The following is a 14743-nucleotide window of genomic DNA, read 5'->3' as shown; positions in this document are numbered from 1 at the left end:
CTACCCCAATCCCAAATCCCCAGGGAGAAGCTGCAGCCTGAACCATGCAGGTCCAGGGCTCAGGGAAACCTCAGGGCAGCAGGAGCTGGAAGGCGTGGCCCTCTACCAGCGCTGCGCACTAGCTGATACACACAAACTGACCCAAATTTCTCCTCCCTCGGATTACTTCTTTCTGGAACGACTCTCCTCCTTGGGTTCCGCAGCAATACTACAACTCTTACTGTTTGAAGATGTGGATTCTGGTCAATGAGCGGTGCTTTAAAAAGCAACAAGTTGCAGTTTGGCCACTGCTGATTTGTAATTTGGTCGTGTTTAGGTATAGTTCTTCTGGTATGGTAAAAGATATTCAAATAGACAATCAACACCTCTTAAGTCTCTGCTACAAAGCATATAAATACCAGAGCATCGTAAATGAAAAACAAACACCATTTCTTAATTTAGAGGAAATAATATCTTTTTAATTGGTCTTGTTCTCAGATCCTGTTGAAATATTGTGGGTGGACTTCTTTTGAAAATATCCAGTCTGGATTAGGCAAGTAAAATTTTCAAAGATGATAACTGAAATTGCTAAAGTTTGGTAGCATTACACAAAATGGAAAGGAGGGCGAGAAACATCAGACTATCATAGTGCTGTTAGCTCCATCTGTACTTTGGCCATAATAAACATTTGTATTTATTTTGTATGCTTCTTTCCATGAGCCTGGCTTTAACTTAGTTCAAATACAGTCATCTTTGCATATGCTAGTAGCTTGTGACAGAATAGGTTTATTATCTGCTTATATTTGCTGAATATTTAATATTTACATCATCCTGTTGATAATATTTTTCCAGCAGGCTGTAAACCAGAGTCAGACCAAGTGAGCAGCTGCTCAGATGTGGGAATTATGTGGGATGAGTCACTATTGCACTGTATCTGCAGGCTGCACAGCTTCCTGATGAGGAAATAACTCCTGAGCAGGTAACATCTCTGTATCACACAGTTTGAAATACAGTAAACTGCTAATTTGCTAGTGTGGGATATTATTTTTTTTCAGAGACAAATCTTCTATGATTAGCAGTAAAGATAATAGTCATTGTTCTACACAGAACACTGCGTTCTTTCTGTACTGAACAGCAATGGTATCAACAACAGTGAGGTTTTGGTGGTGTCTGATGGGATGATTTTAAAAGACATTAATTTCCAAGAGAAAAAGTAACCTAACTGGGAGCAAAACTCTTTTCAGACACAGCTATGAATTCAGAGTAAGGCTCTTTACTTTCTATGAAGTTATTCCAGGGCCATGAGGATGTAGCATGACAAAGCTGGGATTGTACTTGCTCACTGCTCACTGCCTCCTGCTGTCCTGCTTTTATTTTTTTTTTTTTTTCATGACAACAGTTCCCATTCCTCAGCCCCTTTCTGTTCCTTCCCATTTCCAGTGTCCCTTGCACAGTCTCACCTAAGAAGGACAGAATCGTTTTTAACACACTGTTCAAATGGGTTTGATGTCTGGCAAAAGTGCTATTTTCATTCTCTTCTGTGCTGTTTTCCATATAAATTATTTCATGTTTTAAAAACAAATGAACAAAAAGTGTAGATGACAACAGGTGTGCTAGACAGTGTGACATCTCTTTTTCTTGGTTTTCCAAAAATCTGAAAATTAGTTATTACAGAAATATAAATTTTGCAGAAAAGAAAGCCACAGCAACAGTTTTATAGACAAGTTTTTACTTTGAATGTTGATATTTAACTGCTTCACTATATTACAGACTCAAAAGACTATTGAATACTGATTATTTATATGTGCTCTGAGGCCTCCCAAGAACAGAGCTTGATGTATTTATCTTTGATACTATGAATAGCAAGTTTGAGGTATTTTCACGATCACATCAGCATTAAGCAGCAACAAAATACCTGTTTGAAGCACCTGCACCAATAGCATGAAAGCTTGTTACCAAAATGTTCCTTGTTGGTCTCAATGAGTTACTAATTTGGCCTGCTTAGTTACTTAATTATCAAGATAACTTATGAACTGCCACTTTACATTCATTGCAGTAAACATACCATTAAATACCACCCTCCCCACGCTTCCAGCTTCCTCTAGGTCTGTGGTTCCTTCCTTTCTGATGTGTGTGGGTCCTGCAGTACCAGCTGGTGTATTCAGAGATAAGGAAGGCTAAGTGCCGTGCCCATGGGTTGGTGTTTGGTAGAAGAGTGAAGGGCATCTCCAACAATAGTCTATACAGAGACATCCTGCTGTGCAGCTCTGGCCTTGGGCAGCCTCCTGCTGCCATGGGGCAGCTGAAGGCACCTTTTTAGTAGCTGTATCTTGCAAATAGCTTTTAACTGATTAGGCGTTTAGATTAAACCTGTTTGTTCAGTAGAGTAATAAGAACTAGGCTAGTAAACGCACACCATGTCACTCTGCACACAACATACCTTTTCAAAGAGTTCTTGCATGCTGCTGTAAACTACCTATATTTATGTATTTTGCTATATTTTAGAAGTTTACAGAAGGGCAACAACATGGTGGTTTTTGTTCTGGACCTAGATAATCTCAGACTGCTGACAATGTGACCATAACATTTAATCAAACAAGTAGGCGTACTTCAAATTAGTTAATTTTACCTATGAATAAGGCTTGTTCAACAAGTATGAGTGATACAGTCATGATTTTGTTCATAAGAGGGTGACAAAATAAACAGTTTGAGCTACTATTTGCATTAACAGCTGTTCCTCAGATGAGGGGCCAAGAGTGCTACTCATTGCACCCAACATCCTCCAGCAATGTGCCGGGGCTTCTGGAGGCTTCTCCAGCTGTGGATTAAGTACCCATCCGCTCAAAATTTGTGTTATCCGGAGCTGTTATGATGGTGAAGAGGCTCAGCTGTCTTTTGAGATGGTCTTTAAAAGGAGGGGGTGCCACTCAATCAGCAGAAAACAAATGAGTAGCAAGAGCAGACTTCTACCCAGTGTGAGGGGAGAAAGGTAAGAGGACAGGCTTTTAAAGGGATACTTCTTCATATTTCCATTGTATTGAATTTTAAAATTAATAATTAATTATGGAGGAGAAATGTTCTTCTTTCATACTGAAAACTTCCTCAGTGTTCAGCTCATTTGGACAGTTTGCCATGAGTTTTGATTTCTTTTGTTTCCATTTCATGCAAAGCCACACAACTGATCTCAGTTTGCTTAATATTTTCCTTGGCGATTGGAGCTTCTTCTTTCTGTTTAACTAAAAAACAAAATCCCCTGAAAATAAGTTTCAAACGGAGATCATATTTCTTTAGGCTAAACCATTTCTCTATCAGAGAACAATAGGGAAGTTATTCGACTTTAAAGTAGAAAACTAGAGACAGCACCTTAATTCATTTTGGTTGTCTTTTAGCCTGTTTTACTATATTTATTTCAATTATTTACATATCAAGCAAATGAAGATCAAAATCTATGTGACACATTTATGACTTGGATGTGCTTAAAAATTTTATCACTATGTCCAGTATATAAAGTTAAATTGCTGTTTAATAATTTCTGCTGTGAAAATTGAAAATTTGGGTTAATAAAGATCCAGCTGGCTGTGCTTTCTATCTTGTGTGTAAATGTGCCAAAAGAAGGAATGATAGTCAGGAAAAGAAACATTAAGAGGTGGATCAAAAGTGAAAAAAAACATGAAGTGAGGGTTAAAGTGAGGTGGAAAAGAGCGGAGATGGTGTTAAACATTAGTAGGCAGAAAAAAAGGGGTAGCAAGAGGTACTCCAAACAGTAAATAAACATACTCATATTCCATGTGTCGTTTTCCTGAAAGTGCCTCTGGATGCACCTTGTCCCTGGCACTCGAGTGCCACTGCCTGGCATTACTTGGAAATCCCTCTGTATAACGTAGGCTGTTAGTGGCAGCTGCTAGGGTTTCACAAGCTATAGTTTATCATCTATATTAAGCTTCCTTCCATTTAGCTTCTAATGGCATTGTGCGCTTGTGATAACATTTGTTCCGATATGGGAAAAAAAAATATTCTGTGTGTTCTATCGAGGATAACCAGAGGCAGCAAAGTCCTGTAGCAAATGGGTTAAATTAATACTGGCTAAATTGCTGTGTCAGTATTTTTCTGACTTTAACAACCATATTATACCATAATGATAATGCTAGTGAATAGCATACGTTAATGTTCTTTATTTTTCACAATAGGACTATTTTTCTGTTAATTAAAAGAAAAACGGATCTTTCAACAATGAATATTGCTTGCCAAGTGCTTAAGCACTTTCATTAAATCCTTTTGTAAAAAGAGACACTTGCAGAAGGGACACAGTATTGCATACACAGGAGAAGAACAGCAATATTTGCGTCCTCAGATGCAGACTAAACCAATATTCAGGAAATGTTTCTCTTGATGTTTGTGTCTTGGCTAAAAACAGTAGTAAAATAATGAATAAACATAGCAAGCCTAAACTCATAGCACTGAAATAAACTAAAGCCCAACAGAAAAGATATTTGCTTATACAGCAGCTAATGCTTCGGAGTAGTCAGGCTCTTCCATTATATTTTGGCAGCAAAAGGGCAGAAAACTTTTCTCTCCTCTGAGATATTTTTCTTACATCTCTGTTTACATCTAGAGCCTACAAGAATTTTGCAGTAAGGCTTGACTTGGTGAGGTAGTGCCATCTGCCGAAAAACCGAGGGCTCATGGAAACTTTTTAGTTTTGCCCAGCTGCACAGGGGGTTCGGTTATCGCTATGAGGAGACAGCTGGAGGACAGGCTGAGCTTGGGCTCCTCAGATTTAGCCTTCTGGTTTAGACCCGTGGATCATAGACTTATGTAACAAAACACAAGTTGAGGGAGCTTCAGAATCCAAAATTACTGATTTTCAAGAGCAAAGCGAGAGATAGAGGACTCCAACAAAATTTGACGAAGAAAACTAGGACTGTTTAAACAGAAAATAAGGAAAAAGACTTCACATCTGCTCACTAGACAAGACACAGCCCAGTGCTGGCCCCCGGGAGCCACTGCTGTTCTGGTGTGAGGACAGCCCATTACGCAGTTTACATCATCATTTCAAGGGAAGTCTAATGATAAAAGTGTCTTTCTGTTAAAAATCTAATTACAAAATTGTTTCATCCTTCATAAAATGTGAATTTCCTACACATCTAGATGAATGAAGGTATTTACAATTGCTTTATTTTTTTTTTTACTTCCTGTGGATCTCCTCATATGGAAAAGAAAAAAACAGTTGTAAATGCATCTCAGCATTAGGAAAATCAGTACCTGTGCTGCATACCTACGTGGATTTGAGACCTTGGTAAAGATGCAACTGTGCTGTGAATCCGTAAATGGCTCTTGCATAAGGAGCAGCTGGTCAAACAGTATCTGTGTTTCCATGTATATCCTCATGGTTTGCATTATTCTGGCCACACTGGTTGGAAATTTGACAGTTATCATCTCAATATCACATTTCAAGCACCTCCATACACCCACCAATTTCCTGCTGCTTTCTATGGCTACAGTAGACTTTCTGCTGGGATTCCTCATCATGCCTTGCAGCATGGTGCGCTCTGTTGAGCACTGCTGGTATTTTGGGGAGCTCTTCTGCAAGATCCACACGAGCATGAACGTTATGCTGAGCACAGCTTCCATCTTCCATCTTTCCTCCATATCCATTGACCGTTACTATGCTGTGTGTGACCCTTTAAGATACAAATCAAAGATAAATACTTTTGTTATCTTGGTCATGATATTGGTAAGTTGGATGGTCCCTGCTGGTTTTGCTTTTGGTATGATCTTTCTAGACCTAAATTTGCAAGGGGCAGAAGAGATTTATAATCATGTCCGTTGTGCAGGAGGATGCTTTGTCTTTTTTAGTGAAACTTCAGGTGTTGTGTCCTCCATTGTGTCTTTTTACATTCCGGGATTTGTCATGCTGTACATCTACAGGAAAATACACTCTACAGCCAAGATGCAAGCAAGATGCATTGACACAATTAGTCGAAAAAAGGTGCGCTTCGAAATGAAGAACGACACTTCATTTGGCAGAGAAAGGAAAGCTGCAAAGACATTAGGCATAATAATGGGAGTGTTCCTCATCTGCTGGAGTCCATTCTTCTTCAGAGCAACCAATCAATTTATGAATTATGTGATACCTCCTATTCTCATCGATGCTTTGGTTTGATTTGGTTATTTAAATTCTACTTTTAACCCAATTGTTTATGCGTTTTTTTACATGTGGTTTCGCAGGGCATTAAAGATGATTCTCTTTGGAAAAGTTTTTCAACAGTACTCTTCCAGGACTAATTTGTTTTTAGAGTAACATGCTTTAAAAGCTTGGATTCATGGCTTTGAAGTTTTGTCTGGAGTCTGAGCTCCCAGATGTACTCATTTACCAAATCTGGTTCAAGTAAATAAACAGTGATTGTGCTTTACATCTTTTTTCATTCCAGATTGGGAATTGTATGTGATGTTTTAGTTATAGCTGTTTATATGCAATGCACAGGAAACCAATACTTAAGTTTAAAAAAACTTACAGCAGTTTATATCCCTGCTCTTAATTATTCCAATACAACAGATTAATTTTTTGAACAAGGGGTGTTTATATTTGTGTTTATTTATTGTCTTCTAGAAAGAGGAGAAAAACCTTTCCTATTCAATTTCTAGACATCTTTGAGTATTAACCCAAAGCTTTTAAGTTTTGTCCCTCCCCTACAATGTGTGTGCAGAGGTAAAAAAAGGCCCACAACCAGCCATACCAGCACACTCCATGGAGGGAAGATGGGACAGAGGAAAGTCATGCTGCTCCTTCTGTTTCCATTTCAGCTAGTGCTTGTCACTTATGAGTTTGTCACTTAAAGGCTTTGCTGCTTAATGACATCAAAAGCATATTTAACTAGATTAAAGACAAGGGAAAATATGACGTACATAATAAAAACAAAAGGGAAAAGCAATGTTGAACCTGACAATGTCAGAAAATGATGCTTATCTAATTATAGAATTGTTAAGGCTGGAAAAGACCTTTAAGATCATGAACTCCAACTGTTAACCTACCACTGGCAAGTCCATGTAGGTTTGCACTCTCCAAAATGTCATAAAAAGGAGCAATGAAATATACACCATATCTGCACTTGTGCTGTGGAAGATAATCCTTGTTAGTGACAATATAACTAATACTTTATATCACAAAGTAAGTTAAGATTAAAAAAATCTATCCTTCTGGTAAATTCATTGGTAATTCTCTTCTCCCTTCACCCCCAGTGAGGCCAGCCTGATGCACTTAATTTTCTCATGCTCAGTGCTATCTTCTGAAATGAACAGTGTGAACACTTGGACATCTCAGTCTCTCTTGAAATAGCTGTTTCAGAAGAGCTGCCAGGTGATATCTCCTTTCTTCTGTTGGTGTTATAGATTGAAGGAAAGTGATCTTTCCCTGTGAGGAATGTTGCCCATCTGAGGCTTTTGAAGTATATTTAGTAAATTCAGCACATATTAACATAGTCCCTTCAGGAAGTCAGTGGAGAAGCTATTTCTTTCTCCTCATCCACTGTCTGTCCCTTTAAAATCTGGAAACATTACTGTTTCCAGAGAATTTAATCTCTACTGGTCAGTCATTTCACAACTGGTCAGTCTCTCCTCATAACTTGTTCTGGCATCTTTCTGGCATTATTTTCTGGTTGCAAGGAGGAGTTTGTGAATGAATATGATCCCAGCTCCTTTGCAGGATAATCTCTAGCTCTAAGAGAGCACACGCCTCTGCAATTTGTGCCTAGACCCTAGTGCAAAGCTAATCCAGTTGAAACCATAAAAACCAGACCCACATTACTGAAGGCTCATAGCCACCTAACCTAAATTTAGACATCTAAAAGTTAGTCACTACCTCCGCTCTAGTCACTAGTAGCTCTCTTTTTACTCACTGTAGGAAAACACTCACCTTCACAGGGTGTTTTGTCTCACCAGCTTATCCATTATTAGGTAAGATGAATTGTTCCTGCAGATGTTTTTTCTCTAACTACCAAGAAGGATCTTCCAGTGACTAGAATAGATGTTTCAATAGTTTTAGATGAAATTATTAGGTAGCTGAGAAGAGGATCACTCAGCATAGGTGAATCCCACACTATGAAAAAGTCGATATGATCCTGGGACTCAAAAAATGCTTGTGTCAAAGGCAAGTTTCCTTGGACTAGTAGTTAGATGTTTCTCAGGACCAACTCTTGACTAGCAAGAGCCCTGAAACGAGAGTTTGGATCTAGTCAGTGATCCATGGAGCTACTACTGAAGATTTTCCTGAGTAGCTGCAGGTGGGAGGTGGTGAAGGGACAGTAGATTGTGAAGTCTCAGAGTCACACATGCAGCTCCCCATATCCTGCCCAGGAGCACATCAGGAAGGAAGCAGGTAAAAAATTGTCATCAGCCAGTAGGTCATGCTGTGGAGATGACCTGCCAGGGAGGGCATCAGACAGGGGAGACTTTGCTTTAGGAGAGTTTTGGCCATCCCATGCACGCTGTGCAGAAATTTGGAGGTTCCCATAGTTTAAGCCCAGTAGGCAGCTCAGCCCCACCCAGCTGCTCACTCACTCTCACGCTTGGATGAGGAAGAGAATTGGAAGGGTAAAATTGTATTGATGTAACAACAGTTTAATAGGTAAAGAAAAGCTGCATGCACAAGAAAAGCAAATTAAGGAAATCACAGAAAACAAAGTGCATCCTATACCCTTTGGGCTTTCTCAGTTACCAATGAGAGTAAACAATTCTTTGAGAAAATTTGAGATATTTTTTTGCTCTCTGTTGCTTTGATTTCTGGTTTACTGAAGCCAGCCCGGAGGAAAAAGAGCAGTTAGTAATAAGTAACCAAACAGTTCTTTCCAATCAATAATTATGAGCAACATGGTAATTGTCAGGTACAACATGAAGGAATCTCATAGGCTGTAATAAAATGAAACTATTTTACCGGTGAAAATAATGACTACAACAATTTTATCTCCACACTGGCTTTGCAGTACAGCAATGTCTCATATGACTAATTCTCAGAGACAATTTCTAAGGCCCTTTAGTCTTGTTTTAACCCAGCTAAACAGGTTTTTTTATAAAGTTTTCAGTTCCTGCACATTTGTTAGCAGTTTTAAGGCATTTTGTTTCTGAGAGCTCAGGTGACAAACTGTTCCAGCATCACTGTCCTCTGTCCCATGCTGGGACACTGGGAGGCTTGTGGGACACTTCCTTCTGAAAGTAATGCTTTTTGAAGCGTAGCCTCTATTCACAGATATTTTTTTAATTAATACAATTGTGTCTGCACAGACTTCTGCACGGATTTGTTTCAGTGACTTCTTTCAATAAAGGATCATCTGTGTGAAGCTTGCATATCTCTCACTTGATCACTTAAAAATGGAGTCACTAGATGTGCCCATCTCAAAAATACTGACAGATATACTGACATAACACATTTCTGCTGTACACAATAACAAAATTTTACTATTCTTTGGAGCCTGTAAATGATTTTGTTGTAGATAATCCCAGAGATTTGCCTTTTCTTTCCAACAGAAAATGTCCTTGTTTGTCTTTAAAGCAGATGCTTTATTTGTTGTTTATATTGTATCCAATAAAAATCCAGTCTCTGTTGAATAGCAGTCATTTACCCTTGGACTTGTAATGCATCTTCAATACTGCATAAGTGTCAGCATTAAGTCTGAACATCCACCTTTGACCTCAGAGAATTCCATTTACTCACATTAATAGTGAACTAATTTTGTCTTTTCTTGTAAGAAAAGCAATACTACCTTTCCTATTTTTATACCTTTATAAATAATAGATTGTCTAATAACAATGATAGATTGACCTAAATTAATACTTCTTTTTATCTGTTCTGTAACGTATGGGGAAGGTTTTCTGTAGAAATTTGTGTGAAAACAGCATATACAGCCAGCGTGACAAAAAGTGTTATTTCAGCCCATTAAATTACAAGATCGTAATCTTCTTCAAGATTATTAAATATTTAATTTCTAAGTTTCATTAGAAATTATAATTATTAAAAATATGATAGAATATACTGGCCACTAAAATAGGTGTACAAAACAACGCCTGTTCTTCACCTTCACCTTTAGCCTCTCCTTTCAAAGACTCTTTTTGATATGACTTGTGTCTACCTTAAGTCACTGCAATAGCTCACCCATACATGAGGACAAATGAATTAATAGAGCAAACAAAAACAATAGCCTTGGGAATACAGACATCTGGCTTTGTTTATCTCCTGTTACTGTAAACCCATAAGTTTTATATATATATATATATATATATATAAAAGTCGAAATCTCCTGGGACTTAAATGTAATGTCATAAAAGAAAAATAAATTCCCACCTTTCATTAATCTGAACCAAGTTACAAAGGGGGTCTGCCTTTTACAGGCATTGCAGTTTTGCAGGACAACAACAAAACAGGAAAACATGTACTTAAAGAATCTATTGGTGGTATTACTAAAACAGATACAGGCAGGGTTAGCCTATAAAACTGACTTCCAAGCATTCTTTTCAATCTTTTGATGCTCTGTTTCTGTATTTTCATAATTTCAGTTTGATACTTATTGGAAAAAATCAGTGGACCAAGCTGCTTTCCAAGTTCCCTTTAAGTGGGTTAAATTACTGTGGAGAAGAATATCTCTTTCTTCTTCTATTTCTAAATACGCGATCAGTCCCAAACAAGTTCGCAGAAAAAGAGGTGGTAGAAATGGGTCTCTTTCTTCCCAGATAAATGGAGTTTTCTGACCCTTGAAAATATTCACAGGCATTTAAATTTATAACTACTGCAGCTGGACCGCAGTCTATTACAGGAGACAAGACTTAGCTTATCTCCATTCCCTTTCAGTTAGTGGAATTATAATGATAGAAAACAAGTGTATAAATAGGGAAAGAAAAGAATATTCCTAATCATACCAATTTTACAACTGATTTCTATCAGATGTGTTCATTGCTGGTACTTCATAATGCACAGCAGGTGAGTTTAGCATCATAAAAAGTTTGGAAAGGGGGATTTTGGCAGCTGATATGTGACTCTTAAGATAAATGTTTAGGTGAAGAGTTCATTAACTGAAGTCTCCAAGAAAGCTGAGGTATGTGAGCTCACATAACCTTTCTCTTATAGAAAAAAGGTCAACATTCTAAGATTGAAGAGATGAATAAATCTTATACAGTATTTACAGATGGGAATGAACTTGAGGGTTTTCTTTGTCTGTGCATCTTTTCCTTCCACCACTTTAGAATTACTAATATTATGATGTATATAAAGTACAAGAATGGTATTTTACAAAATGCTCCAGATACAACAGAATGCACTAAATAAAATCGATGGTATAATGTCATTTAGTTAATTTAAGAGGCAATTAAGTTAACTTTCAACTGCTTTGTTTTAAATACTGTTTGCGATTAATTTTATAATAGCTTCCAGTTATCAGATTTCATGTACAGTTTCAGAAAAATAGGTTGCGGTTGGTCCCTATTTAAGCCAAGACTTTGCCTCTGAATTACTGCTTTTCACACAGTAACTTAATTCATGTTCTTGACTTACTTTATCTTGTATTCTAATGTTAAGATTTGGAATCTTGGAAACTCATGAAAATTAAATTTGTTTGTGGAACTGCTACGCCAATAGACAAACCTAACACAGGATTGATTGCGCTTTCTCCAAATATCTTGAGGGATTTAACTGATTGCTTTGAGTTTGGAAATAGATCCTATCCTGAGAGCTTTAGGTCACCAGGAGTATGAAGGGTAATGTATCTATTCATAACAGCAGCCTTCATTTTCACCATGTTAGGGAATCTCACCATAATAATTTCCATCTCATATTTCAAGCAGCTTCATTCTCTGACCAATTTCCTCATCCTGTCCATGGCCATCAACGTATTTCCTGCTGAGTTTTGCTGTTATGCCCCACAGCATGATGAGGTCTGTGGAGAATGGCTGGTACTTTGGGATGACATTCTGCAAAGTTCATCACAGTTTCAGCCTGATGCTCTGCTCAGTTTCCATTTTCCATCTTTGTTCCATTGCCATGGATCGCTTTGATGCAATCTGCCACCTTCTGCATTATGCCAGCACCATGACTGTCACAGCTATAAACCAAATCACAGCAGCTCACTGCCCACTGCTCTTGTTTTTGGTGTGGTTTTCTCAGAAGTTTATACTTCTAGAATTGAGAGCCATGAAATGCTGGTTAAATTCTCAAGCTCATGCCATATTGTGTTCAACAAACTGTAGGGGGCTGTTTTATTTTCAGTTGGTTTGTTTGCTCCTGCTTGTATTATGATAGGGATTTATGTCAAATTTTTTACAGACTTCTGAAGGCACACATGTGAATTGAGCCAAGCACAGAGGCACACAAAACTTTATAAGAAAAATTATCTTTCTAAGAATAAATATCGGAAAGCTGACAAGACTTTGAGTATAGTTATGCTGGGTTTCTTAGTATGCTGGTTTCCTTGGGTTTTTTTTGAAGTCTTAATTGATCCGTTTTTAAATTTATCTACTCCTTTACTTTTGTTTGATGCTCAAAACTGTCTTGGGTATTTAAATGCTTTCTGCAATCCACTAATACATGACTTTTTTGGAAAACAAATACATCTTAAAAGGCAAAATATTTAGCCCACATTTTTGCACAATAAAACTTTCATCTATAGTAATAGATTCTATTACCGACAGCAGCTCTAAAAATGAAGAAGAAACAGTGGATTACTAGACACTCATGGTTCAGCAAAAGCCTGAATTGCGCAGTATGAATTTTATGTAGCAGTCCTGTGGAATTATGCCATCAAATATTTCTTTAATAAAATCAAACTCATTTCATACATTTATTTACTACTTGTGTTCAGTCAATGTCTTGATAGTGTTTCAGAAGTTTAAGTCTTTATAGAATCTCTTAATGCATTGTGGTTTTCTTTTGTTTTAATTTCAGAAATTATTTACATACAGTCCATAAACTCAATATTTCACCTAACCTTGTAGCTAATCTCTCTTGAGATTCATCATCAATATTCTCCAAAACTGAATACATCCCATGCTAATATGGTGACAGACTTTTGTGTCTGGGGCATTAGCAAATGTATAGAGTCCACTGTTATGTCCAAGCAAGTAGAATTTGAGTGTAATTTTGCCTTGAAGTTGATATTTTCCCCTGAAAAGAACAGAATGGGGTTTTCAGCCCTTATCCTTCCTGTACCTTGTACTTGGGAATGAGAGAACTGCTCACACTCCAGGATGTGCTTGTCCTTTCTCAGTTTAGATATCAGGCTCCAGGTGTTATAACATATTCTTACTGACAGCCCACCCCATATTCACCCCACCACACTTCATCAGTGAACTGTGGCCTTTACTTGAGGTCTTTGCCATGCTGAGTTCCCTCTGATGTCAGTCAGAGTCACTGCCAGAGCCCACATCAACTACACACTTAAAATAAGGTGGGGCTGAGCTATTGTTACTGAACACAGCTACTGCAGGCTTTTTATTGTTAGTCGTACATCTGACTTACCTTTTGTGGTATGCATAAGTGTATACCCTTACTAAAGTCTGACTACCAAAAAGCCACCCACATGTTTATTCACTTCTTGGCTTATCGTGATCTTAATTCAAACAATTGCTATATTTTGATTCTTGAATGGTTTGCAACTCAGCAACTCACAGGTGTTAGCTGCAGAGCCTGCTTGTGATCAGAATGTTTAAGTTCACTTTTTTTTTTTTTTAAAATCTTATCTGTCACAGCCTAATCTGTGAGAAAGGATTTCCTACCTCCTTGTGGAGTCCACAGGCAAAGGCAGCTTTAAAGAAAAAAGTCAACATCTATGACTAAGAAAAAGATTAAAAAAAAAAGTTAAATCCTTGGGTTGCAAAAAAAAAGGGTGAAAACTATTTGAGAAAAAGGTTGATTTATTTGTGTAAGCTCTGTGCTGATTTTTATTTCATACCTTAGTACTGTAGAGCACTTAAATATTTAGTGTGAAGTCACCGATATAACCATGGTTCTGAAGGCAGGTATGTTCTGGAGGTGAAGAAACTGAGCAACAACATAGAACATCCAAAGAGCAATTCTCTGGAGACACTGCAGTAGCATTTCCGAAATAAATTCTTCAGGATTTAAATTAAAGGTTTTGGTTTATGGGCATTAATTTTTCTATTCAAAATGAAAATATATCAACGAAGTCAGATAAGTTCAGGTAAAGTAATGCTCAATAGTCCAGTACTGCTCAATAGTCCATGTTCGATTTTCAGCTATAATGTTTTTTGACAAAAAACAATCAAACAAACACAAACCAAAACCAAACCCACAACACTTTAATCAGCTTTAGTGAAAAATAAATAAGTGAATGTAACTGTTCCAAGAAACACCTGACAAAAGTGCATATACAGCTGTAACTGTAATATATTAAAATTATTTATTTATTCTTCTGTTTATATAACCTAATCGAATCATCTTCCCACTGGATCAGTTCTGTGTCAGTCTTCACGTCTGCAGCAGCAACAAAGCATCCATGAATCATTACACTGAAAACTGACATAGGAAAGGATGTGCCGTTTCTTGAGAGACAGCCATGAGTCTTTTTAGGTATATATAAACCAAAAACATTCCGGTTTTCTTGTAAGGAAGAAGGAGTATTTTCAGTTGTATTTTTGATTACACATTTCCACCAAAATGCAGGATAGAGAAAATCCGAAGCAGCTTTGGATTTTAATGAGAGAATGAATATTTAAACACAAAAACCCCAATCTGGTAGTGCTCTGGGTTGTAGACGGGAGATGGAGA

The 14743-nt window shown here is 37.5% G+C and overlaps 2 protein-coding genes across 2 annotated transcripts; both read left to right on the top strand.

The window, feature by feature from the left end:
* The first annotated feature begins 5281 nt into the window (after nt 1–5281).
* Nucleotides 5282–6280, top strand: LOC135987367 (trace amine-associated receptor 1-like). Its single transcript, XM_065632232.1, is given in 1 exon segment — nt 5282–6280. A coding segment is annotated over 1 exon segment (999 nt).
* A 5279-nt stretch (nt 6281–11559) lies between these two features.
* On the top strand, nt 11560–12591 carry LOC135986931 (trace amine-associated receptor 2-like). Its single transcript, XM_065631486.1, is given in 3 exon segments — nt 11560–11844; nt 11846–12080; nt 12083–12591. Coding segments are annotated over 3 exon segments (1029 nt in total).
* Nucleotides 12592–14743: the final 2152 nt, after the last annotated feature.

Source organism: Caloenas nicobarica, chromosome 3, assembly GCF_036013445.1.
Source record: "Caloenas nicobarica isolate bCalNic1 chromosome 3, bCalNic1.hap1, whole genome shotgun sequence".
Classification (NCBI taxonomy): Eukaryota; Metazoa; Chordata; class Aves; order Columbiformes; family Columbidae; genus Caloenas; species Caloenas nicobarica.
This window is presented reverse-complemented; position numbering and strand designations above follow the sequence as displayed.